Source organism: Leptosomus discolor, unplaced genomic scaffold (assembly GCF_034619465.1).
Source record: "Leptosomus discolor isolate bLepDis1 unplaced genomic scaffold, bLepDis1.hap2 HAP2_SCAFFOLD_45, whole genome shotgun sequence".
Classification (NCBI taxonomy): domain Eukaryota; kingdom Metazoa; phylum Chordata; class Aves; order Leptosomiformes; family Leptosomidae; genus Leptosomus; species Leptosomus discolor.
In genome coordinates this window covers 1,259,569-1,286,597 of record NW_028237842.1, presented here as the reverse complement: position 1 = coordinate 1,286,597, position 27,029 = coordinate 1,259,569, and the positions used below count along the sequence as shown (strand labels likewise).

Here is a 27,029-nt window from a genome sequence, read left to right as displayed (position 1 = left end):
GGAGTCTCATGCAGACCTTTCCCATTGTCTGCAGATGGACTACGAGCCAACCACTTCATCCCATCAATGTGACGGCCTAAGTGAGCCGCTCTGGGCTCTCCCTGCTCGGCAGCGTGGCTGCATGGCGGTCATCTCCCCTTGAGCTGGGTCACCTCTCAAGGTGGTTCCTTGAGGCAGAGAGACCTTTTACCAGCCACAGATCTTTGCATGAGCCCAACTTGAGCTCTCCCTAAATTGCAACCAGACTGCACGCCCAGTGACTCTGCCCTTTGAGCAGGGACACCTCCCAAGGTTTGAGATCCCTTACCAGAAACTAAGAGATCCTTCTGAACCTGAGGTGGAGAGACCGCCTGATTCACAACAGCTCCTCGGTAAGTGACTGACAGCATGCCAAATTAATCCTCATTAAATCCATGTAGTTCTGTTTGTGAACAGGCATAGTGCGGTGTGGATGGTGAACGGGGCAGAGATCACTGGACCTTACTGGGCTGGGAAGAATAGGTAAATCTTACAAACCAGATCTTCCTGCGTGCACCTTCTCCACAAGAGAACGCAGTAGGGGCTTGTCAACAAGTAACGTTTTTGTCTCCTTTCTCCCCAGTCCGACTTGACATGCCCTGCCCGATGCTGTTCCGGCTGACAAACACCAAGGCGGACCGAGCAACGCACTGTGGAGTGCTGGAATCTGAGGCTGAGGAGGGTGTCTGCTACCTTCCGCCCTGGGTGAGTGGTCTCCCGTGTCCAAACCCGAAGAGCAGGACAAATGAGTTGCCAGTTTGGTATTAAAGAGGTGGGAGGTGTCCTGGCCGGGCCTGTCTTCGCTAGTCACGTTCACAGCTTTCAGCCAGGTTTCCCTCCCCCAGTTTAACTCCGTAAGCGAAGCAGACTGCTTCTGAAGGCCGTTATTCCTGAAAAGAAAACATGGCCGACTGGTGCGTTTCAGGGCAGGTGGTGGCCCCAGCGAAAATAAGGAAAGAGATCTCGCTGATCGTGGTTCGTGTCCTTGTTTTCACTCTCGCAGATGATGCAGAACTTGTCGCTGGAAGCGGGAGGCCTGGTACAAGTGGAAAGCGTCCACCTTCCCGTGGGTACTTCCGCCACATTTCAGCCCCAGAGCCCAGATTTTCTTTCCATCACCAGCGTCAAAGCTGTGTATCCTTCCTACCGGCTACGGAGTGGGGCACAAGTTTTCTCCTGAATGGAAGGACGAGGCAGAGCTCGCTCTTCAGGCGTGGCTCACACTCCTCCAGTAACTCCTGGAAGGATGGAGGGCTTACGTACAGAGATGACGCCAACTGCTGGCACAAAGCGTCACCTGGAGGGCAGAAGCGTGAATCTTGAAAGTCCAATGGGTTTGAGTGTTCTCTAGAAAAACTTAAACACCCTAAGGTTTACTAAAAGGTTCTAAACCACCTTTGAGGGACCAAGGATCAGGGTTTTAATGACACAGTAGCTTTAAAGCTTTGATGTTGCATCGAAGACAAACGTTTCATCTTAACATCCTCCCAAGATTAGAAAACGCCTTGAGAAACTACCCTTGTCTCACTACGGGGGATGTTATTGCCATCAAGTACAACGAAAAGGTACAGTATATTAGATATAGACACCGTACAGTCAGTTGTGACTGCACAAGTACCTCGGCTACATCTTGAGAAGCGATTCTATGGGTGAGTGTTGTGCCCACTGGATCCGTGGGGGCTGCAGACTCAGCTCAGCTCTTCGATGTCGATGCTAAAACAATCAACACAGATGATGTTTAGGCTGGTTGTTGACTCATGAGAAAACACACATTTGTGCTGCTGATGTTCTTACAAGCTCTTTTTCAGTTTTACCCTACATTCGTAATTTGCTTTCAGAAATGCAGATTAAGGTACAGTCAGAGCGCAGCAAGGTACAGTAAAAGGCAGGTTCTCTCGTTCCACCATACAGCAATCTTCTGTCTAGGGCAAAAAAATCTTTGCTGTCATGTTCTGTGGAGGTCCTGTAGTATCCAGTCCTCGAGTAAGGGGAGCACTTCCTTCAATTTTCTTGAAGCTGTCTGAAGGGAAAGGTTTTGCCATGCTTTTCTTCTACAGGCTGAGCTCTTTCATGGGCCGTCTTGAAATATTCACTGCTCTTTCAGATCTATGAGCTTCAGGTGGTGGAGACCAAACCAGAGAAGGCCGTGTCCATCACAGACTGTGATCTCGAGGTAAGTTCAAGCTGACATGGAAAGCCTGTGTCCTCCCCAAAGGAGAGGGCATCTTAGTCAGTGACAGCATCGCCCACCGGGCACCTCTGAGGATGGGGCAGGAAAGGTCAAGTCAGATGGGACGGGGAAGAGGACTCGTTTGAGAGAACCCCGTGTGCCTTTGTGACCACGGCTGTGGTCCTGAGCTGCACTTCATGTCCCCTCAGGTGACTGTCATGCCTCGGGGGCCGTGTTTGTCCTCAAGGTGTTTTAGAATCTGAGTTTGATAGAGCAGCCTTTTCTTGGTTCAAAGAATTGCGGGGTGCTGGTTCACGGCTCTGTCCCACTTCTGTGCTAAGGCTCATTCCTGGGAGGTTTAGTCTTTTCACTTTTGAGTTAAAATATGTAACAGGCAGACGTCAGTTCTTTCTTGATGAAAACGGAGTGATAGTTGGTGGAGTTTGGAGAAACAGTGCTCTAAACCTTACGATCCAAAGAAAAATATCGTTCATGCTTATTTTCACGCTGCTTCTATAAACAGGTGGATTTTGTTGCTCCCGTGGGGCCCAAAGAACCAGAGGGAAGCGCACAACAGGAAGAGACCACAGTAAGTTAAGCTTCTGCTCTCCACAAACGCATCCTCTAGACAACCAGCCTTGCTTGTGAGGGAACGGGGAGCTCCAACATCGTTTATTTTTGCCTGAAACGATTTCTTAAGGCTGACCTTTCCTTACCGGATGCTTTTTCCTGTGTTACTGAGGAGGTGGTTGTGTACCAACAGTTGATTTCAGAAAGATAATTATTCTCATTTTGCACAGAATTATTCTAAAGTTTTGTTTGGTTAGAAATACGTGGAACTGTTCTTGTGTGTTCTGCACACCGCACCAGGAACACGAGGAAGTCACTTTTTTCCCCTCACAGGACGCTGAAGGAGACCCCAGTGGACGTGCGAGCGACGCAGGCTTTCACGTAAGTCCCCCATCTCGGCTGTTTTCCCAATGTTGTGCAAGGGTGAGGGAAAGCTGCTCCAAACAACTGCGAAATACTCGTAGAAACTGCAAAACACTTGATCTTAGAGGAGCTCCTCACTTCACTGGCGAGTCTCTGCCCGTGTTTTGTTTTGCTCACGGCCAGGAAGGGCACGACTTGCTGTCGTTCGAGGGGGAGGCGAGAACTAGGCGATGAAAACATCCACACCCCCAGGGGTCAGCGGCTTCTTTGACACGCCAGAAAGAAAACTGCTGAACCAAAGAATTGAATAAAATGGATAGCAAGCTTTTACAGAATAGAGCAGCCCCATGCAGCTTGCTTTCAATTAAATTAAACCTCGTTCTGTGCACACAGGCATTCTCCGGTCCTGGGTACAGACTAGACAGCAAGAAGGAAGGTGCTGAGCCGTCGGCAGCTGAACCAGGAGCCGTTCAAAGGTTGGTCCATCTCGTTCCCTTGTCAGCAAGTGAAGGTTCAGCATTTGAGTGGAGGTTTTTTTTTCCTGCTCCTGCAATATAAACAAGGTGTTTTCCTCCTAATTTGGCATTTAGAAAAGCAAGTCTGGTCTGCTAGACTTGACTGTGACATCCCTGACTGCTGAAGGTGCAGATCCTAAGTCGACGTTGCCAAAACTCTCTCAGTCAACTCCGGTTCTGGAGAAGACACGTGGGGAGAGGCAGCAGGCTCGCCGAGTCTGGTGGGCTGGAGGGAGCCCTGCCCGTTTCCTAAAGCGAAACGTGGTGTCGCGGGAAATCTTGAACCCTGGTGGAAAAGCACGTCCGTGGCCCTGTGGAGACCACAGGCAACGTGGAAACCAAGCTCCTACAGCAGGTCCAGGAGCTGATGATCTCCTCCGTGGCACGTATGCCCCCCTTTAGGAAATAATTCCGTGGTTTCCATCTAGAAATAGTTGGGGATGAAAATTCGCAGCCAGCGATGGTACAACACTGACCGACACAGAATAGGCCTCGCTGCGTTCAGGTGGATGGGAGGTACAAAATTTCTCCTTTCATCGTACTTTTATGCTGCTTTTCCAGAGAAATCCCCAACCACGACTTCCAGATGGGCAAAATCACCTTCGACAGAAACTCACACCCGCCGGTTCAGAAAGACCAAGAGGTAAATCGAGTTGGATCCCTCCCGGTTTTGCACGGAATTAGGACATGAGGACTATTGCCCGAGTTTGTGGTTCCTCTCTCCACACTTGGTTTTTCACAGCACCCTTCTCTTAAAAAGTGGGAGTAGTCACCAAGTGATTGGAGTGAGGTGAAAGCCACCTCCGGTGTCCTTGCTTGCTAATGGAAGCCTGTTTCACGTGGCTGAAAGGTCACCAAAACGCTCGTCTTTTAGTTTCGGGGAGAAAGCAGCGATTACCCAGATTAAGGATGTGAACTATCTCCGGTCAGTGGCTGCTCTGATGGAACAATTGTTCCTTCCAATGGTCGCTCAGCGTTCATCCTGCCCCAGCAGCGAGCACAGAGGTAACCATCTTCCTTCCCCTCTTTCCTTTTTCCAGGAGAAATCCGGCAGCCACTTTACCCCCTTTTTGGGAGAAAGCCATTCTCTGGAAGAAACGGGAGGAAAGCCCTGACTTGTGGCACCTTCGGTCAGTCAGGAAGAACAATTGCAGCGTGTGGATCGTCACAGTTGAGAGGAGACACTGGTTTTTGGCAACACACGCACCCTTTCCCTGCTTATTCACTTCACACTGAGCCCCGGCGCTGTCAAACCGTCGGAATTTTCAGTGGAGAATGAAGTTCTGGGAATTCTGAAAAATTCTTTGCGTGTGTTTTTCAAGAGAAAGAGCAGCTCTCAGCTAAACCTTAGCAGCAACCCCAACGAGTTCTACCTACCCCAACAGGGCGACGTCCTCCTCTCTTAGACCCTGAGCGATGACAGTCTCGGGTAGCTCCACGCTGGATATTTTCCTCCCTTTCTCTCTGTTTTGCCACAATTTCTGGGAAGCTTTTTGGGTAGGAGTCAAGTCAGGAACGACCTGCGGAAGGAGCCAGCGTTGGTGGGCGAGAAGCTGTGGGAACACCACGGTGAGGAGGCCTTGCAGGAGGGTATAAATCAGTTTGGGACAAAAGCAAGCGGCTCAGTGGGAGATAAAGAGGTTTGTTGCTAAAAATAGTATCTCGGGGGGGGTACAAGGGGGTGTCCCTGCGGAGTAAAGGGGTATCGGGCTCAGCTTTCCCCTAAGATGGGTCCGTGCCTCAGTGGCCACCGGGCACGTCCGCCAGGAGGGGTTTTGGGAGCGTCAGACCCAGGGGTCTGGAACGGCTGGTCCTGGGGGGCCATGGGAAGGCCCCACGCTGCCCGGCTACTGGCACTGGGGTTTACTGGTCCTAGGGGGCCGTGGGAAGACCCCACGCTGCCTGGCTACCGGCACTGGGGTTCACTGGTCCTGGGGAGCCGCAGCAAGGCCATGTTTGCAGAAGGACAGGGCCCAGTCTATACTGGGAGGCGATCCAGTTTGTACCGGGACGGGGCCTAGTTTGTAGTGGGAGGGGATCCAATTTGTACCAGGACAGGGCCCAGTCTGTACTGAGAGGGGATCAGGGCATCCAGTTGGTCCTGGGACATGGCCCAGTCTGTACTGGGAGGGTGTCAAGTTTGTTCCAGTTTGTACCGGGACAGGGCCCAGTCTGTACTGGGAGGGGATCCAGTCTGTACTGGATATTTTCTATATTCCCATATCAGTTGAAGCTACTATGAACTTAGTATATTTGAAATTTCAAGTCTTTCATGAAATCTGGCTGAAATCACTCGCTGGATTCTCAAGTTATTAAGGAAGGACAGCCAGACAGGCTCTGTTTCCCATGGCTGGAAACTTACCCAAGTCCAGCACCAGAGATGGACGTGCCCAGAGTGTATCCTAGACTGAGAGACGGGAGATACTTGTATTGATGTCTTTCAGGCCGCCTGATCATCTCGTTGTATGCTCTGGTGGTCGCTTCTGAATTGTGTCCACTTTTCAGGCTTAAAAACAGTGCCTTGCTCTGAGTATCAACATGCAATACCTACTGGATCATAAAGACTCTATTTTCCAAAATAAAAAATATCATCAGAAGCAGGCACAAAAGTATTAATTCAATAAATAAGACTTACATTAATTCACACCTGAAAAAATATCCTCCCCTCTTCTCTTCTACATAATTTTCAAAGGAAAGGAAACCCTCAAAGCTCTTTCTAAGAGTCCCAAAAGAAACTCCAAGGAAATAAATATTATTTACTTTGCATATCCTGCAAGACAGTAAGCAACCTCCCAAAGAGGGTCCACAGACCCTTTTCAGTATCAAGAATTTCCCTTGCCGAGACAAAAGAAAAATATATCTATGAAGAACTACTACGGTTTTAAAACGCCGTGAGAGTCAGACCATTGATGCCTGTCCCTGTCACCATACACAAGGGAGCACCCCGGTTTTTGTGTCCTTCACCAGTTTTATAGCGCGCTCCAGCGGTTCTCTGGCTTTGTGCACAGGGTTATCCCCAACCTACAAAGTTAAAAATAAACTGAAAATCTTTACTGCTAAACCCAGTACTAGCTCTTGGTAAACACAGTCCAACCTTGCTTATGAAAATTACTATATTAATGCAATATATTTTATTTAAGGCTTTAATGCATATAATAAATAAAAAGGTGCTTACATTACCCTAAAATAGCATGAATTAAAGAAAGAGTGATCACAAATTACTAAGAATTAAAATAAAGGAAAATTTGGTTTAAACTTCTTTAGCATGTTAGAAAGGTAAGGAGCACGACAAGACTGCTTAGGATCATTTGATCTAGTTTTTGGATTCTTCTGATTCTTCCTTTCATGAAAACTATGAAACAGCCACAATGTTTTATTTTATTTCCGCTATTACAACTGTAATCTACTTCTGGAGAGAGTTCTACAGAAATGCCAGTGCCAAATGGCATTTTTATGGGAAGAATAAAAATAGGACTTTTTTTTTTAAAAAAAGACCGCAAATAAATCCCAAGTTGCTGATTTTCAGTACTACAAATAAAACCAGCTTTTGTGAAGGTATTTACATTAACCATGTTTCAAATAATATTACTGTGTTAGCTGACTATCCTTTATTAACAGTGTCTTTTCCAGAGTTTTTCTGCATTTCTACCCGCAAGGCTCACCTCAGTGCAGGGCACTCTTCCAGAACAATCAGCACCGGTGTCACCACTGGTAACATCAGCTGTAAATTCCAGACCTGACTGCCGAGCTTCAGCCATTCCAGTTACAGCCTTGGCAGGCTGATAAGCCTTCACGGGCTGTTTCACCACGACCCTCGGCTTCAAGATCCCTTCCGGCACTCCCGGCAGCACACCCTTTCTTCTGGAAGGCTGCCACAAAGGGAACCAAGGAAAAATCACGTTAAAAAGCCCAACCTAAATAGTGAGGAGTAAAAGCAAAACCCAGAACTGTTGAGATAATCGCTCTTCAGAGGACAAATTAGTTTGCAAGGTGCCTCAGGCACCAACGGTTTGGCTCTTCCCACAACTACCACAAGCAACTCCGACTGCAGGTAAAGCTCTTGAGGGCAGGGTAAACAGCTTGTTGTTCTTTGTTTCCATCAGCCCCACTCACCCACTGGTTAGATACCCTTGTTACCTGAAACGGGACTTCAAGAGTTAACTGTTCATTCTCAAACTGGCAAATGCCAAAGGAACAAATATTCTTTACTTAAAGTTTCTCTTTTACGGCAAATAGGTGTATGCTGGTGATTGGCTAATTATTTGAAAGAGCTCCAGGCCATATTTATTACTTCCTTACAAAGCAGCCAGCAGACACCTCATACAAAATGAGAACAACAGAAAGCAGGTCAGGGAGTTTCATCTCCCGAACCACGACTCTTTGCCTAGGAAAACGTTCTGCTCTACAGGCAGAAGAAGAAGGAAGTGTTACACACAGATAATTACTGTTTGATCCCCAAACTGCACAAGTAAAACACAGTTTAATTATTGAGGAAATGAGCCTTCAGTGTACATGAAAGCATAAAGTGTAAATATTTCCTGAACTGCCAGAAGTTCAGCCAGCTGACAAATATCAAAAACATTGGGAAATGGGAGACTGAACCTCCCCCCCTTCTCTCTGCTCGTAATGCAGCAAAATATAAACTACAAGATCCGTTTGATCTTAAGCTGCTCGGCCAACAGGAAGGGAAAGTGCCCGTCACAGAGCCCTGATATCGTCAGCTTGACAAAAGCTCCTCCACTGGGTGACACTGGGGTATCATCTCTAATCTGGTAAAGCCAGTCAAGAAGTGCTCTGAGAGATGCACGGCCAGATTTGAATGCATCCTCTCTAATAAAGAGGAAAACGAAATAGGAAGACAATTCTTTCATTTACAGCCCGAGCAAGGAAACCCACCAACTCACATTAAATGCTGGTAACACTACCAAGGATACAACCACAATTATAATCTCAGCTATAAACAAACATACTCTCAGTCAAAATTTCTTACCTACCTACAATTATAAAGAACATGTTATAATGACCCATGAGACTTTTTTCCAACTAACAGAGTTGCTGTTAAGCTCCATAAGAGAGGCCACACAGAGTAACTCATTCTATCTTTCCATTTTGCATGGTTAAGACCAGAATGAACTACCACGGTTAAAAGAGAACAACAATAATTTATTAACATACAGCCGAATAATACTAGTCCAGTTTTGAAAAGAGGTAGTGGATTTATGTGACATTCTAACTTATTCTGAAGCCACAAGAATGGGACAGCTCTACACACATGGACATACAGAGTTGATTTTTCTTTTTTAACAGAACAGAGTCTAATTCTCTGTTTAATTAAAGAGACATATTGATGTCCATAGGTATATGTGTGTGCATACACACACACACACACACCCCCCGGTAGATTTTTATCATCTCTGTTGTGTAGCTGAAAATGGTGCTATTCGTACGTGCCAGTGGTTTCCAATGACACCCAAGGGTTCTCAGTACCTTGGAAAAGATGCTAAAGTCTCCAGGGAAACAAAGTTTGTGAGAAAATGTTAACCACTTACTTCCCTAAGCTTTCAACCTGTCCCAGGCAGGCTGAAAATCAGTAGCTGTGTGCTATCCCAACGGAAGGCTCTAACGGCTGGAAGGCTCACACGAGAACAGCACTGCCGTCGGAGCGGGATTCTGGCTCCGTTACTGAGGGAGCACGTTGCAGGGCTTTCGTTTGAGCTCGCGGCTGGATGCTGGGTGTCCCAGGAACACAATTCGTTGGCTTTGCAATACGCAGCACCATGGACTCCACACGATACTGCACAACAGGGTGGATATAGTCACTGTAATTTCAGAAATGCAGAGTAAACACGGCTGTATCCAACTGTGCGAGTACACACTCCCATTTCCTGAATTTAAAGTACGGACAACCAGTTTTCCAAAATAAACAGCCATACTCTCACTTTTAAGGTACATTTTCTGTCCCATAGAGTGGAAACTTTCCATGGGTTTCCTCATCATTTGGCCCTAATAACTGAAAATCAAGTACTTCTAATTTTTACCTATGGAAAAATAAACACCCAACAGGCTGCAACAACATATACGGATGGCCATGCTGCAGTCAGGGAACAAGCGTTTACTGACCTCTATTTTTGTTGGACTTGCAGAATACTGAAGAAAACAAAGTCCAACATGCAGCTGGTGACCATTTTCCCGGTCACCATTCCAGGAACGAGGCACTGCATTATTATTTCAACATCTGGGAAAACAGAGAAATGACATGAGAGCTGTGTAGGCTGGTAATTGTGCCTCCAAGCTTTTAACCACGAGGAGTAACTAGAACGTGCTTTGCAGCAAGAGAAGTAGGGGAAGAATCTAAGTTAGCCCATTTCAAAAGTCTGCTGTTTTGCTCTGGGTATCGTGCTTTCTCCCTGAGGATGCCACAAGTAGTATAGGAAGCATAAAAACCCCAAAAGTTTAAGAACTTTCACCTTGTTCGAGACATCACAAAATATTGCGTGTGGAGGTAGCAACATGAGACAAAACCAGCCCTATTTATTTATTATTCAATGCTTTAGTAAGGCTTTAAAAGCATTGATAGCCAGGTATTCACTGTGTCCATTCACAATAAAAAACAAAATAGCTGAAAATTACACACATGGGTGGCAAAGGACTGAAAATTCCAAATTTTCAAAGAACAACCCCATATAATCCTAAGATTCTGTTCTTTGTAAGCAATTAAATCCCTGCTCAAAAGCCCTCTGCCTGACGCACTACATAGTCAAGTAGTGTACTGAACGGCTTCGGTATAATTTCTTCTACTTTGACATTATCAATGAACTCAGAGAACCAACAGCTTTAACAAGACCCTGCTGCCTCACAAACAGGTTGGGGTTTGAAAGTGTAGCTCTGCATCAGCATAAGCTGCTGCTGCTGCCTTGCACTAATTTGTGTCCAGTGCTGAGCTCAGGTGTGTGATGAGCTGTCCCCCTCTCTGTCCCTAACTCTGCGTTTCTCCTCCCTCGCTCCAACAGCGGCACTCTTCGGGGATCGTGGTGAACCGGATCAGGGAGCTGAACTGGCAAGTACCAACTGAACACCACCGCGGTTCTGCTGCCAGGGCCGCCCCCCGCCCAAAACACAGGGCCAGCACCAGCAAGACCGACAAGAACCTGCACTGGGTCACGAGGTGTCCCAGGCAACTGCAAAGGAGAAAGATGGTCACACTCTTGAATTGGGTTGGAGTGTTAAGGAACGGCAGCTTCAGACACTCCCGCTTCGGGCAAGCTCAAGACAATGCTGGTCTGCTCAGGACAGCAGTTTCCAAGTTGTCTTTCTGTCCACGGAAGTTGGCAAAATGATCACTCCTGGTCAGCTCAGCTACAGTCTGTTACAACAGAAAGCAGAAGGAGGGTAGGAAAGAAAAAGGAGGGTAGGAAAGAAGATGACAACAGCAGCGCAGACCACATGAGTGAGAGCAGTTGTCTCTTGTATCAGGTGCAGTTCAGGGCTCATGAGAAGCCATGAAAACATTCTAGTTGTTCCAGTCCCTCAGAATTCGGGCAAGCAAAGCCTTTGGTATTGCTGGAAACTTCTGGGGTCTCAAAGAAAGAGCAGTGTATCACTCTGTCCGCTCCCTCTGATGCTGCTATCGAAATAACAGAACCACACACGACTTGCATGACACATGTCTTTAATAAAGCCAGAGCCCTTCTTGTCTTACCATCAGATCTCACCCAGAGGTCTGCTTCACAGCAAATGTCACACAGAACACACTCGAAGCAGCTTTGCCTGCCCTGGAGGAAAATCATCCCCTCTTTCTAAGACGTTCTCAACTTACTGGTTATGGTTTTAAAAAGCATTCATTCTCAGACTCAGTCAGTAGAAGAGACTCACTGGCGTGATTACCTCTGGGGCACTCACTCTTAAAAATAAACAGCTATTTTTAATCTCTGAGACTAACCATTCAGTCCATTATTAATGCTTTTGAATGGCCTTCCTCTACATTTCATGTCATGCAAAACAGTTTTCTGTGACCTCATGAAAACACACACACTAACTGAAAAGATACTGGAGAATGATTGTATAAAGACTGTTTTGCTTTTGTGAAGTGCAAGGAAAACCAGATCTTACCTGGGAGCCTCTTGTTCATACGTGTAAGAACCGAATGCCAGAAAGTCTCGCCGTCTCACGCATTCCATCAATCCAATCCAGTTTGTCTGACAACTGGAGATTCCCACGGACCCAGCTGACAGAATGAGCCACTGTTTTCCACGTGTGAAAGGCAAAGCCTCATTATAAACAATCGGGAGAGTGTTGCTCTTTCTACTAATAACAACGTATTTTTATGACAGCTTGTTACAAACCAGCAAACAAAACTTCCCCCGGGACATTCTCATACGGCTCTTTCAAAAACGTGGCACACACAAATATACACTTATGTATTCTAAAGACAGACACAGAACGTGCTACAGCAAACTGCTGTTAAGGCCCATCTCAACGACATACTTTGTACTATTTTCCCCACTCCCCCAAAGGACTACTGAAACAGAAACTCCAGTTTCTCTTCACCTGTTTACATGGGTTTTAAACTGAGTGGACTTTGGTGGAACAAAACCCTTCAATACTAACAATCAATACAACTGTTAATATAACACCTTCTGTATTAACAACACCTATCTCAGCTGAACACAGATTTATAACTTCAGCACTAAACCAAGTTTCCACCTAGTTGGAAAGTATTTAAGTTGAACAGAAATCATCTGTATGTCATGAATGACGCTCAGCTCAGTACTCAGCTTTATGAGCTGTTCATGCCACACAACTCCAAACCACTCTAACGAAGAGTGAAGCCCGGTGTGATACGTGTCATATAAAGGCTGTTTCTAAGCCGCTGTATTTACGGTCTTAACATCTTGCACACGGTTTTGTTCTCCTTTTAAGCCGAGCTTCGTTGGCATGCACCGTGAAGTAAAACAGAAACCTGGCAGTTCATTAAAAGTCTTTCTGATGAATAGTACATACAAAATAAAAACCTTCCAGAACTTCAAAATGGTCCATCTATTCAGATACGTTGGAACTGGGACTGAGCATTTGTTTTGGTTTTGTGTACTTTAAACAGAAAAATACACGGCGATGAAATATTGAGGGTACAACTACACAACAGAGCACAGCACAACAGCAGAGTAAATAAGCTCACGTTGCTGCATACAGACTGTTCCAGCACCTGAGCTAAACTGATTATTTCTCCCTATGCTGACTGTAGCTCACCCCTATTCCCATGTTAAGAATCAGGCCTTAAAAAGAACAAACAAACCGGATCAATAGATCCACCCGTAGACATCTGCCTTATTATCAAACCAATCAGACAGCACTCGGAAAGTAAATAAAGGAAAACGTTGATGAGGAACATGAAAGCCCACGTTTTCAAAAGGGTAATTCATTAGATTCACCTAGAAAAACACAGAGGCTGCGTTAACCTGCGTGATGTCTTTCATAGTCACAGAAATCCCTACTTTTTAAACACCGTGACAACTCAATTAACTTTGCATTAGGATTCTCTGCTAAAAAAGTAAACATACATACGTAGAAGTCCCGAACTATTTGCAAGTCAGGAAAGAATATCCCTCATCAGTTGAAAAGAATAGGTGAAATTAAGTTAATCACAAAAGGTCAGGTCTGAATTTGGTCAGAACAAGACTTCTAAGGACTCAATCATCTGAGTATTAAATGTCCAGTCTTAAACAGCAAAGCAATGAGTAAGTCTGACAGCTTAAAATAATTTGAAGTAGTTAATTTAGTAAAAGTGCCACACTTGACAAATTGCGAAAAAAGGGTAAGTTGTTCTCAGAACGCCTAAAGGAGTGAAAAGGAACATCATCACGTAACATGACTGAAAGGTAAGGGCTTCAGTATTTTACATTCCAGCGACACGCAAAATCCAGTCTCACCCAGTGGCAGAATGCTCTATTTGAAAAGGTGTACAAACAGAGAACAAACAGTTACAGAAGGTACATGAACTGTTCAACAAAGCCTACAATCATCAAAACCCCCCCAGTCAGTAAATACATTAACCTTTTAAAACTTTACCTCATTTCTCATCGTTCTCCAAACACTTAAAATATTTCGCCCAACAATGTTCATTTCACTCATTGTATCTGACCCAAATTCATCCAGCTCAGCTGCAAATCGGTTCTCTTCCTTTTCATCTAAAGACATTAAAAGAGAACAGATTTAGACAAGTTACAGGACAGTCAAGGCCAGACCGAGCTATCCCTCTTCCAATTTGAGCTCTCTAGAAAAATAAGAATTCCTAAAGACTGTCACCGATTGCACAAGATTGTGTATTTACCAGTCTTCCACACGATCTCTAAATAACACTCCCCCAGGGTTTTCTGCTCTTGCACGTCCAAGACAACACTTAATTCGATTTCACTGAAGTGGTGTCCATGGCAACGTATTTTCCGTACCAAATATACTGGTTAAGCAATGCCCAACGTTACTTCAGAGCTAGCTGCATGCACATCAGTGCACAACATTAAAAAAAAAAAAAAAAAAGGTATTTCTGCCCTGTAGCATTTATAACTCAAGGCTTTGCTTGTAACGATCTTACCTAGTCGGAACGAGGCCATGGGAGAGAAAACTCAGTGCCTTCTGCCCAGTAAAAGCAAACCCACCGCAGCGGCAGCAGGCAGGCGTGAGTTCTGGATAGCCCAGATGGAAAGAGAAGGGAATAGGAAGGCACAAACGGAGAGGCAGAAGCAGCACTCGGAATCTCTCTGCAAGGGAGCGGTGACTATGGCACAGGAAGAGACACCCTCTTTTGCCACCCTTGGGTTTTTTCATGCTTTGAAATACTGCAACACAAGAGAGGACAGTCTGTGTGGTAGACGTTTCCTGAAACTGTCTTTTTTCAGTCAGCCTAAGGCTACAGTTGTGGTATTTTCCTGAGTTTACAGGGGTCTTGTTTAAAAGGGACAAGACAGGTTGCAATTAAATATGAGACCACACACTGCAGTATTTGATCCGCCAGTCCTGCTCCTTCTTAGGAGTTTCACAGAAGAGAAAGCACTTGGCAGCAATTTTCCCACCATTCTAAATCCACACCCATTTTTCAGCTGCTGCTTGTGTACTCTGCACTACTCATTTATCAGACACCCCTGCACAGTACCCTACTCAGAAAAAGCAGAGTATTTTGGACAGAGCATACAGCAGTGTGGATACACAATGCATTGCAATGACGATCGGAACTGAGCAAGTAGTTCCTTGGGCAGCCATGAAGCACATTGACCCTTGAAGACAGAAGTAAAAATTGCCTGAAGTTCTGCAGAACTGCTGTGAAACAACATAAGACAGACTCTGAAATGTGCATCAGATCAATCCAAATATGGGTAAGAAAACCTATTTGTCATTTCCTGACCTTAGCAATAAATCACAGAGCCTTAACAAAATTTGGCAGACCTTTCGTACACTTTATAAAAGTGCTTTTTATCCTCCTGATTGTTTCAGATTTTTAAGGAGGAAAAAGAGCAATTTCCCTTTCCAGGTTTGGATGGAAAAAAAGCGCCTCACAAGCAGCAACATTTTGATACTATGAATACCAGGGCTGTGGAGATCACACCTACGTCCTGCAGGCCCACTCCAATTTTATGGCCAAAGATGTTTCATGGTTATAGTAGATACCCTGAATGATATCTACATATGACTGAACCCAAGGAGAAGCAAGAGAAGGTTTGGTAGCAGAAGCACCTCCAACACACAAAACCTAACACACATGACTTCTGAAAATCAAACTCAGTTCATGGATACAGGGCACACACAGCAGGGGCATACACAAGGAATTTAAGAATGCAGAAAACACGGAAAACCAGAATCTCATTGGTAGTGCAAAATTTTCTCTCTGTGTGTGTGATTATACCTACAACAGAACAGCAACAGTAACAGAGAAGAGGTCCATCTGTAGAAACACTCTGCATTGATTTTTTCACTTTATTACAGGGCAACACCGTTGGAGTGGTGCTGCAAAGCTAGTGAGCTCTCCTAAGAGCTCCAAGAGACAGAAAGCACAACCCTCCCCACAGACTCTACCTAAATCCCCAGTACTTGGGGTCAGCTATTTGCATACAGCTCAGAGCAGCACAAGTCAGTAAGCTCTGAGATGACACAAGGAGCCTAACAGGGAACTGGTACTCAAATCTTTCTACTTCACAAGTAGGGTCAGTGCTCCGCGCTGCTGAGACTGAGCTAGAAGCAGCACTTCCCACCCAGACATTACCCCGCACTGATACAGAACCGAATCAGATTGATGCCGTGGATTGATATTTAATGTCCTTGGGTTTTTTAGGTTACGGGGGAAGATCTGATCAATTTACCTGCCCTCCAGGATGTTACAGACCTAGAGGTTAACCTGGTCGTCCAGTAGCTCACATGACCAAAGCAGTCATTCTAGAAAGATCCATGTAGGAGGAGGCTACCACTTTAACAGGCACTTCAAAACCACTTCAGATCCCCTCTCTAAAACTCTTCTTTGCTACGATATTTCTGTGAGCTGTTGTTTGTTCTCTCCAAGGTTTTCTTCAGTAGACTACAACTTCTCAGCACTTCTTCACAAGCTCCAAACACAACCTAACAAAAATATATCTTATGATCCCCCAGAGGAGCAAAGCACATCTTTGAGTCTCTTCTGAGCCTTCTCTGTTTTTTCAAAATAGTTTAAAATACATTGGAGCAGGAGTCGGGCACACTGCTTATCCCAGCTGTTTCACTTGTGTTGAAGTATTCCCAGTTTAGAATTCTCTGGTGCTCACTGCAATCACCAGACCTGACAAACGTAAACCTGCTGAAGGGCTACTCTGCATGCTAAGTGAGCTGTGAAATGCCCATAATAAAACGTAACTTCATCTGAACTATGCAAATTTTACTAAGTGTTGCCTGTTTCCCTTTGTTCTATGGCTGAAGATTCTTTAATCACTTACTGACTTAATAGTATGTCTCTCCTCAGACTCAGACAGAAGTCTGTAATGCCTGAGGGCAGCAGCTGCAGTCCATCAGCAGGAGCAACCAGAGTGCAGCTCTGTCAGCTGTACTGAATTTCACCCAGGTAAAATCCCGGTCCTTTATCCAAACAGTTAACTGTCATCATTTCACCCTCAAAAAATGGATACCAAAAACCTTCAGCAACTGAACACCACAAAACGATTAAAACTTTTTGACAGGGTCATATTAGGGGAGAGCCATAAACCTAAATTGTTTCCACTTCAGCAACTTGCAAACAAACCCTTTCCTTTTAAAGTAAACCTCTTAATGATCCAATTTGAATGTGTAACAACTTACACTGAGGTTTATGTTTGCTGTAAGCCATTAACATTTTTCCAATTAAATGCTTTTAAATGTTAAGGAAACCATGTCTAACACAAACCTTTGTAAAATCAAACCACGGAAATGGAAAAGTAAGCAGCCTAGAATTCCAGAGCTTTTCTAAATCCAGCTTGTGACAGAGACCATCTCTCCCAAGCAGGTGCAGAACAAGTAACTTCACTTTGGTTTTGTCAAACAGATCAATGATAGTCATTCAACACTGAGGAAGAGCTGAAAACTTGGTTTTAGTTTTGATTCCATTAATTTCTACTACATAGAAATGACTCAGGTATTCTTTCTTTTAATTGAGAACAACAGAATGAGTTAAAATATTTCCACAAAACAAGGAACAAAATTGGAAATACAAACTACTGGCTAAACCTATGTTAATGCAGGTTTATTAAATGCAATTCTTCTGTCACAGAACAGATTGACAGAACAGTCGAGGTCGGAAGGAACTTCTGGAGACCATCTAGTCCAACTTCCCTGCTCAAAGCCCACGACCTCGTCTAGTCTTTCAGTTGGCTTTGGATTTTTTTTCTTTGACTCCAGTTTCTAAACAAATACATTCTGACAAACCTTCAGGCCATCCGATCACAGCTAACCTTAAGCCCAACAACAAAGAAGCAAAAGAAAAATCATTTTTCAGAATGCAAGATGTCTATAGACACGGTCCTACTTTCTATCTCAATGAACAGTGAAAGAGGAAAGGACTCGGACATTTCAGATCATCACTCTAAGGCGGGTTAAAAAGCGGCTGGGACGGCCAAGCACAGAGAGTGGTGGTGAAGGGAGTTCAATCCAGCCGGCGGCCGGTCACAAGGGGTGTCCCCCAGGGCTCAGGACTGGGACCGCTCTGGTGGAACATCTTCAGGGATGAGCTGGGTGAGGGGATCGAGTGCTCCCGCAGGGAGCTTGCAGATGACACCAGGTTGGGTGGGAGTGTCGATCTGCTCGAGGGCAGGAAGGCCCTGCCGAGGGATCTGGACAGGCTGGATCGAGGGGCCGAGGCCAACTGGATGAGCTTCAGCAAGGGCAAGTGCCGGGTCCTGCACCTGGGTCACACCAAGCCGGCGCAGCGCTGCAGGCTGGGGAGGAGTGGCTGGGAAGCTGCCCGGCAGAAAAGGCCCTGGGGGTGCTGGTCGGCAGCCGGCTGAAGGTGAGCCGGCAGTGTGCCCAGGTGGGCAAGGCGGCCAGCAGCATCCTGGCCTGTGTCAGCCATGGTGTGGCCAGCAGGAGCAGGGCAGTGAGCGTGCCCCTGTTCTCAGCACTGGTCAGACCACACCTTGAGAGCTGTGTCCAGTTTTGGGCGCCACAGTGTAGGAAAGACCTTGAGGTTCTGGAGCGGGTCCAGGTGAGGGGTCTGGAAAACAGGGCTTGTGAGGAGCGCCTGAGGGAACTGGGAGTGTTGAGCCTAGTGAAGAGGAGCCTGAGGGGAGACATCATTGCTCTCTACAGCTACCTGAAAGGAAGTTGTAGTGAGGCCGGTGTTGGTCTCTTCTCCCAAGTGACTAATGACAGGACAAGAGGGAATGGCCTCCAGCGGATTTAGATTGGATATTAGGAAAAACGTCTTTACTGAAAGAGTGGTCAGACACTGCACCAGGCTGCCCAGGGTGGTGGTAGAGTCACCATCCCCGGAGGTGTTCAAAAGACGTACACGTGTGGTGCTTAGGGACCTGGTTTAGTGGTGGGCTTGGTAGTGTTAGGAGAATGGTTGGACTTGATGACCTTAAAGGTCTTTTCGAACCAAAATGATTCTATATTGCACCAGGGGAGGTTTAGATCAGACATCAGGATAAATTTCTTTACCGAATGGGTTATCAAGCATTGGAACAGGCCGCCCAGGGAGCTGGTGGAGTTACCATACCTGGAGGTGTTCAAAAACGTGTTGATGTAGTGCTTCCAGACATGGTTTAGTGGGCATGGTGGTATTAGGTCGACGGTTGGACTTGATGATCTTAGAGGTCTATTCCAGCCTAATGATTCCATGGTTCTATGATCACTACTGGCACTCAGATTGGCACAGTTTTAAGAATGGGTCAGTTCATACCTCAGAGCTATTGTTTAAAGCTCTCTGACAGCTCAAGCAGGCAGTATTTTACAGGATTGACTTGGTTTTGGCGTTGAAGGTTTCCTTGCAACTACAGAACTGGTTCTCATTTGAAAACAAAGTTAGGATGACACATCAAAACCACAGGTCTAGCTCTGTTCCCAAGATACTTTCTTTTATGTCCCCTGGGATTGCTGCTATTATTCTAAGAAGTTTGGCTTTACACAAAGTCCTGCTTAAATTGAAGATGACAAGGAACAGCATATATTGCACAAACCTGCATACAAGGTTCCACTAACAGAACTTCATTGATTCCGGTTGTGAAAATTCAGGTCTACTGATCACCATGCTTAGAAAAAGGAATCAAACATCTACACAAGTTTACTACAAATATTTCAGATCTTACTGTATTAAGCCTTTGAGTGGAAAGGATCCCCAAAAGCAACAGGACTGCTTCAAGAATGGAAGAGAACTTGCATTTCCAATGCACTGAGAAAATAATGACATCCATCATCATCATTTAGTCGGATCAAAGTAAGTCCTCGCTTTTGATCCGTTATCTGTTTAAAGGCTACATACTTAACAACAGAACGGAGGACTTCCCACATTTAAGATACCCATAGGACTTCCTTAAGCTCCTCAGTACAACCTGATAACTGAAATAACAACATGCAAAGAAAACACAGACATCTCACTGCGTTACTCAAAGGTCCATGGAGACTAAGGGCTTCTGTACGAAAGCCGGGGTAGTAGAGATCCGGAAAAAAACAAAACCCATAAAGCACACTGGAGACTTTTTGGACTAAATATTCACTAAAAGAAGGTGCAATGGAGAGGGGAGAAAACTAAACAAAATAGAATCCATTTACCTCCCAGGACACTGTAGACTATGGAAGTGAACAGGACAAAGTCTCCTTATCACAGTAACAGGTAAAACTTGGGGATAACACTACAGATTAGCTATGAGAGGCAGTTTTACGCATTGTGAATACACCTTTTGATGAACCTATTACAAAGTAAACATTTGAAGCCAGTTTATTCCCTACTAGTTGGTTTTCTGTAGTGGCTTTATTGCTTTATACCCAAGGGCTTACAGAAACAAGCATTTATTAGGTCTTTTTTCCAGCTGATGGCAGAATACACATACGGTAATCTGCCCAAACCATTCTTTTCCCATGCTACAGCCACTGCCATAGTAGAGGCTAGCCCTAAAAGAATAAAAAGAGGACTAGAAGCTACTGAAGATATTTTCCTTTTCATCGTCAGAGAAGTGATTGTCTCCATCTCTTTGAAAACAGATTTTGCTTATTCCCGTGTGTTTAGATACCCTTGCAGCTGGTTACCCTATGGAGAACTCCAAAGATTAACAACCGAATCTGAAGACCCAGGTTAACCTTGTAAAATACTATCCAGTGATTCTGCATCTTCAATACTGCTTTTGCTCAGCCATGTACCTCTAGTGGTATATTCTACTTTTCATAGCGAGATGCTCTAAGAGCTTTTACCAGCACATTACGTCAGCTTACATGCCTCGTCATGACAAGCTTGAGTAAGAAATGGACTTGAATGCCAAACTGTTCAGTAAACTTGACCAGATCTGAAAGCATGCAGGGTGTTAACGTCATGGTGTGATACACTTTGCGGCAGCCCTACTGCTCATTGCTTAGTGAAGAGACACCTTCAAAGAGCACTTCAGAGTCTTCCTCAGAAGCTACCACTGACATTTCCAAGAGTTGAAAAGAAAGGCTGTCTTTCTGAAGCCATGCAACAACTTCATGCAACTTCCTTCAGTGTCAGGAGAAGATCAAGAAGTTGTGCAACTTCAGAAGTACACCGACAAATCATACCTCCAATTTCTTTGTCCCTGAGGTCTGTTGGACAGTTATCACTGCAGTTAACTCACAGTCCACAAAGATCATCAATTAGTAAAATGCTTTTGGGCTGTTGAACTATAAAGCTGCAACCATCTCTCACTAGAGGCTCTAGTCGGAGTCTGGAAAACTCTCTGTGAACACCAGTATCACAGAACACAACTATTCCCGTTCTCGTGTTTCAGAGTTGGAAGTATTTGCATTTTATTCCCAGTACTAATGGCATCACTTTTATTCTAGACAGTTTCATTATTTCACTGTCCCAGCTCCTGGTCCTTTTCAGAGAAAGGTTTCATTCAATCCTTTGAACAGTAACGATGAGATTATTAACAAGGAGTTTAAGAAAGAACTGACACACACAAACTTGTTCAGGCACCCAGAACAAGAGAACCTGGAAGTATCGAGAGCAAAGTTCAGGACGATGAAGAAAAGGATCTATTTTTCATTTGTAATTAGACCAAGAAGTGAAAATGTTATCAAGTAGATTCAAATTATTTACATCAGATTACCAGTGCAGCACTGTGCCAAATTATAAATTACGACTTCTCTTCTACTTCATTTGACATTTTTCTAGATATTAGGAGCATTTTCTAAAGCCTCAGAGGAAATTGATGGAAAAACCAAAATCTGACCTCTCACACCCTAACCATCAGACTGCTCTCACACCCGAACCATCAACACTTACTCTTCCAGCGGTCATTCAAACACTTGGGACAACTGAAGCAAACAGACCGTAACCAGCAATAAAAACCAGTGCTTAACAAGTATTTTGCATAGTTAAGGCCAACACTTGACTGATGATTGCAAGTCCTAGCCAATTAACTTGAATATATCAAAAGGAAAATAAGCACAAAGTGCATTGAGAGCAAAGCACAAACCAACGGGAACTTCTCACACAGGTGACTGCCGCAGCATAGTATTAATAGTGATGACTGTGGGCTGGGACAACCACCTGAAAACCTCCTATTGACAGAAAGTAAGAGTAAGGCTTGTGCAACTCTACAGAGAAGCTGGCCATTCAAATCCCTGGGGCTCTAGCCCTTGAAGAGACAAAGAATTCCTTTATTTCTAGGAAAAGCAGAAAAGAATTGCCATCGAAACCACCAGAAGACCTTGAGATCTAAAACCACAAGTAAGGTTATTTATTTTTTGTCAGGGCTTTGGTCAGAAACTCATTCATCAGTGTCACCGGGGGGTTTCTGCACTGTCCTGTTCTAAAATGAATGCTCCCGCAAATTTCAAATTCTGTTTATTACTACATATTCATTTCTTCAGAGAAAAAAACTTTAAGAGAAAAAAAATGCTGTATTTCTAACTCTTTGATGACAAAGGCAGACTTCCAAATAAGAATCATTTCAACCCTATGCCTGTAGAAAAATTGCTCCTCTGCCGCCTCTACTGTTGCTATTCAGAGATTTCTAAGCAGCTACGAGTCCCAACCAGACGAATGTAACAAATTCAAACCCTCCTGGCAGAGGCCTGTTTATTATTTTCCAATGTGATTGTCTGCCAAGTTTCCCTGACCAGGGTTTTGTTTGTTCCTTTGGTTTTGTTGTTGTTTTGTTTTGTTTTGTTTTTTAAAGAAAGGAACCCTGTGAGGTAAACTATGTCAGGGACTATCCCTCCAAGAGTTCTCTCAGAAAGTGGAAGTGCTCCAGCACGTATGCAGACTTGTAACTGAATACGGTTCAAAACCATTAGAATACACAGCACAGTCAAAACTTTAATCTTCAGAAAACAAAATGCTATGCTGTGAGTCTTGGAAATCATTTATCAGTACAGAATACTCACAATTGTTCTTAACACATGATGAAAAAGGCATACACTTCAATGAAATCAAGCTGAAACTGATGAACACAGACATCTTTGCTTCCCCTCACAATACCACCTTTTAATAACGCCTTTGGGTTTAGGACTTGTCCATACAGTGCCTCTTTCCAGTCTATTGCTCGTCAGTTTAGCTGTACAAATCTGCACCCAGTGTTATGGCACAAAAGCACAGATCTCGTGAGGGTTTCTCAGAAGCACTGGTGCATCCCGTTACCTTAAATGATGGTGTTGTGATTAAGCACCTTGTGATTAAGGCACCTAATGGCAAGAAAAGGAGGATGAATCCCCCGCGACCTCGCACAGGTCATTCAATCCCTCACTCTGGATTCCACATCTATAATACCAAATTCACAATTGCTTAAATATTTTAAAGCACAAAATCATTTCCTGAGTGCATACATGGCACTCAGACGGAAAGGCAGTCGGGAAGTCTGTATGTGCGATAAACACTGAAAACAATTCCTTTGCAGGAGTAGAATTAAAAGAAAGAAAAGAATCAAATGCCTTTGCAAAGGTTCTGCACACGATTCTCAGCTTTCAATCTGAACGCAGTCTTGAAAGGCCAACGTGAACGAATCCTCCTCTTGCAAGAGTTCAAGCCAATCTAAAATAACTCCAGTAGAAGTACCGAACCACAGAGATATTGCTTAAAAGGGCAGTGGTTTGATACGGCGAGCCTTTTGATTACTCTTGTTATTAGGAGGTTTTCAGGTCTTGATGCATAAAATTCTGTCCAGGACAGGAACTGGGGAGTTGGGGGGGAGACAAAACCCTTAAGTTACGACTGCATGAACAACAGCAATCACTTAAAAATCATGGTCATGAAGAGCTAAAAACTCAAGCCCATACACAACTCACAAATGAGACCGTGGGTTCTGCTGCTTCTCTCCGACAAATAAGTAACTCTCCTCGACAATTGTGCCTTAGAAAAACACAGGACTCCAATTATTGTTTCTAACTAAAAACATTTGTAGCACATTTCTACTAAAAAAAAAAAAAAAAAAGATTAAGGGTGGAACTCCTGCAGGTAGCCAGACATACACTGATTTTATAGGAATTGTGAGCGTTCTGTACTTTTGAAAAAACAACTTCTTGATGTTATGGAGCCAGACCAGCCAGATCATCTCCTGACAAACTTCCTTGCACCCAGCTGAAGGATTGCCCCTTGAAATTTTCATCCTGTCTCAAGGATTAAGAAACTGTCTTAAAACAAAGAAAAGTCTAAGACATGATTTCCTACAACAACGGCAAGTTAACAAAAATGTTACATTAATCCTGTTATCGTGGCTGCTACTGATCAATCGCTAGGGATCAAGGTCTCTGTTAACCCAGATAATTCCAGAACAGAAATATTTGTCTTCCCACTGGAAAAAGTGCAACCTCTTTCTAAAGAGATATTAATTATAATCATAACCTTCTACTGCATTTCTCACTTTTTTCACCTTTCACTTAATGGAAAGGATGAGTTTTAACCGCATCCACAATTCCTTTTGTATCAGTTTATTTCACTTTTGGAAAAGATCACTCCGTTTTCATCACATTCTCTACTAACAGTAGAAATGTTTGATTATTTTTCTTTTCTTTAAAGAAATTTTTTAACTGCTTGAGCAAATTCTAATACAAAACTACAACCATGTCAACCATTACAAACCCTCTCTGGAGTGAAGCCTTTTGTCTATGATTGGGCCTAAGCAGAAATACCACTAAGCCTCACGAGAGACCATTTCCAGAAGCCTTTTGAAAGCTAAATAGTCCAACATACAGGTTGGCAAGGAGACACAATGATGCCCAGTGGCAGCTGAGCTTACTTTAAATGTGACTGAAGCTCCTGAATGGAAAAAGAGCTCCTGACCTGACTGTGCAACCACAGAAAGTCAAAGAGCAGCAATTCTCCCTGCAGATGTGACCCACGCTTCAAGAATCCAGAGCTAAACTTGAACTAACTCACAACAGCAGAAACCACCTCAGATCAGATTTACTTCTGACTTAGGGACGTGTGTGCACAGCAGCTGCTTGCCAGAAAAACACCCCTTCATGCAGTTGGCGCCTTGTCCTGTCACATGGCTAGCCTCCAGCCTGAACCTGGAGATTTCCTTGCTCCAAACGCTGGCAGATGCTAGAACATGGGCGGACGAACAATACTTTTCTCCTTGTAAAATACGTATTGTATCACGGTGATGCATTTTGTTGGTCAACTGAAAAGTCATGAAAAATAGAAAAAAAAAAACAACTCAAAGGGTTAAAAAAAAAAAGCAGTGCTTCCTTACATACAAAACCCTCATACTTTTTCCATTTTGATCCTAGCTTGCAAATAATATCAGAGAATAAAAAGTTCCTTTATACTATGTATTAATAATCATGACAGACTAAACACTCAAATTAGAGACTGCTTAAAACACAGTACTTTGGAAAAAAACATCATTGTAATCAGACGCTGTAAAACAGCTGCTGTACTTTGGCACATGTAATCTTGTTTTCTTTTCATAACGGGATTTTTTAAGACATTACATAGAACTACATTTAGGTCTCACATTTCTGTTAAAACGGAGAGAACACAAGCACTACAAGGAGGAAAGACAAAGAACACCAACCACTTTTAAAAGCACGGTAACAGTAATCACAACTAGGATTTGTGTCGAAGTTCACTAGAAGTCATTCCTTTTGTATAGATGACACTATCGCCCTTAATTACAAGTTTATTCCTTTAATTGATTTTTTAAACAAGATTTCCCCAAATATTTTAACGTTCTGTAACAAACCCACACCAATGAATGAAACACACACCTCAAAGTATAACCACAAAGACTGCACTCACACCCAGTCACTCTGGTATTGACAGAGCCAAAGATTTATCGGACAGCTCTCCCTATCACATGTTCCTCCTCTCCCAAAAAGGAGAAGAACATAAAGAATATCAATACAACAGTTGCAGAATTTTCCAATTATGACTTAATTGAAAAAAAAAAAAAAAGAAAAATTAGAGTTACATTAAATTTTAACATCCAAGCTTTTGTTGAAAACTGGATCACAAGATTTGTAACAGCTATACTAGGGTGTATTCTGTCAAAAAGACTCTGGTTCTGAGTATGCATTTAAATATTCAGTTTACAGATATTGAAGAGCAGGCCTGATATCCAGTACAGCAGAGCACATCTAACTCCATCACTTCTAGTTACTTCAAGGAATGGCTGGGATCTGTAACAGATCACCATGTAGTTGAAGAAATTAAGAAGCCTTTGTAATAATGCATAGATGGAAAAAAGCTGACACTCCTTCATGAATGCAGATGAAACAAACTTCTAATTCCACCAGTTGGGTTTTTGCCTCTTTTCCTTTTCATGTATGTCTCTTCCTGTAATCCTCACATGAATACACTGCCTGTAGTACTAGCAGTACCCTGGTTTGATGAGCTGAAACAGCACAGTTCTTCTGCAGAGCTTCAGTGTGTGTAGTATTTCAGGACACACAACTGGTAGAAAAATCCCCTGCCCTTCTTTAGTCACTCATCACAGTATCCATAGGCAGCTCACAAAATACTCTGAAACAGTAAACTGCTTTCAGCTCTAGAACAGCTCAAACCTCCATTAGTGCTAACAAAGATCCCAGTTATTTGAGGACAATAGACTGAGTCGACCTCCAGAAGAAAAAACCCCAACCAAAACACCACCCCAGCCCTCCTCAGCTCAGCAAATAAATCACATCAGGCTCCCCCCTCTGCTTCCCCCTTCCCTGCAATTCTAAGTGACTTTCTAGCACAAAGGCACTCACAAATAGCCACACTGTGCATTTGTCCAAACAAGCCCAATGAAATCACAACGGCTTCTGAAAGCAACATTTATGCCATGTGACGGCTGCTGCATCAAACCCTCGCCCTAGGAAACTCCTGCTCGCTATTGCACACCATGAAACATCTAGGATTATAAACATAAAAGAAAAAAATGCAAGCTACTGGATTGGAAAACTCGTCCATCCACCTTCGAGGCAGGTGCAGATTCAACTGTATGATCAAGCTTCCAGTTTCAGCTGATGGCTGCTGCAAAGCAGCTGTAAAAACGGCCAAAGTTTTGTACTACTCCGTTTTAAACATTACTTGTGCTTCTCCTGACCCTTGTATACCAAATTATCTCTCTTCAGATAATAAAAGCATTACGCTGCAATCTTAGTCACCAAGGTTTCTCCTAAACCCACTTCTTGCTGAAGGGTCTTTGGACAACGCCACTCTGATTTACTGTTACTTTTCCATCATCATTTTATCTCCACAACTTCATTGTCAAATGAATAAGCTTCGGCCTCTCGCCGTCAATGTT

General features: G+C 44.0%; 1 protein-coding gene and 1 pseudogene across 1 annotated transcript; one reads left to right on the top strand and one right to left on the bottom strand.

The window, feature by feature from the left end:
- The first annotated feature begins 34 nt into the window (after nucleotides 1–34).
- LOC147412672 (ubiquitin recognition factor in ER-associated degradation protein 1-like) lies at nucleotides 35–4,751 on the top strand. Its single transcript, XM_086481141.1, has 12 exons — nucleotides 35–80; nucleotides 278–291; nucleotides 468–501; nucleotides 602–723; nucleotides 1,022–1,152; nucleotides 1,511–1,583; nucleotides 2,123–2,191; nucleotides 2,712–2,777; nucleotides 3,092–3,139; nucleotides 3,515–3,597; nucleotides 4,198–4,279; nucleotides 4,677–4,751. The coding sequence occupies exons 1-12, from the start codon at nucleotides 35–37 to the stop codon at nucleotides 4,749–4,751; spliced, it is 843 nt and encodes a 280-aa protein (XP_086337267.1).
- A 258-nt stretch (nucleotides 4,752–5,009) lies between these two features.
- The window catches only part of LOC147412671 (DNA polymerase zeta catalytic subunit-like), a 37,859-nt pseudogene continuing 15,839 nt past the window's right edge, over nucleotides 5,010–27,029 (bottom strand).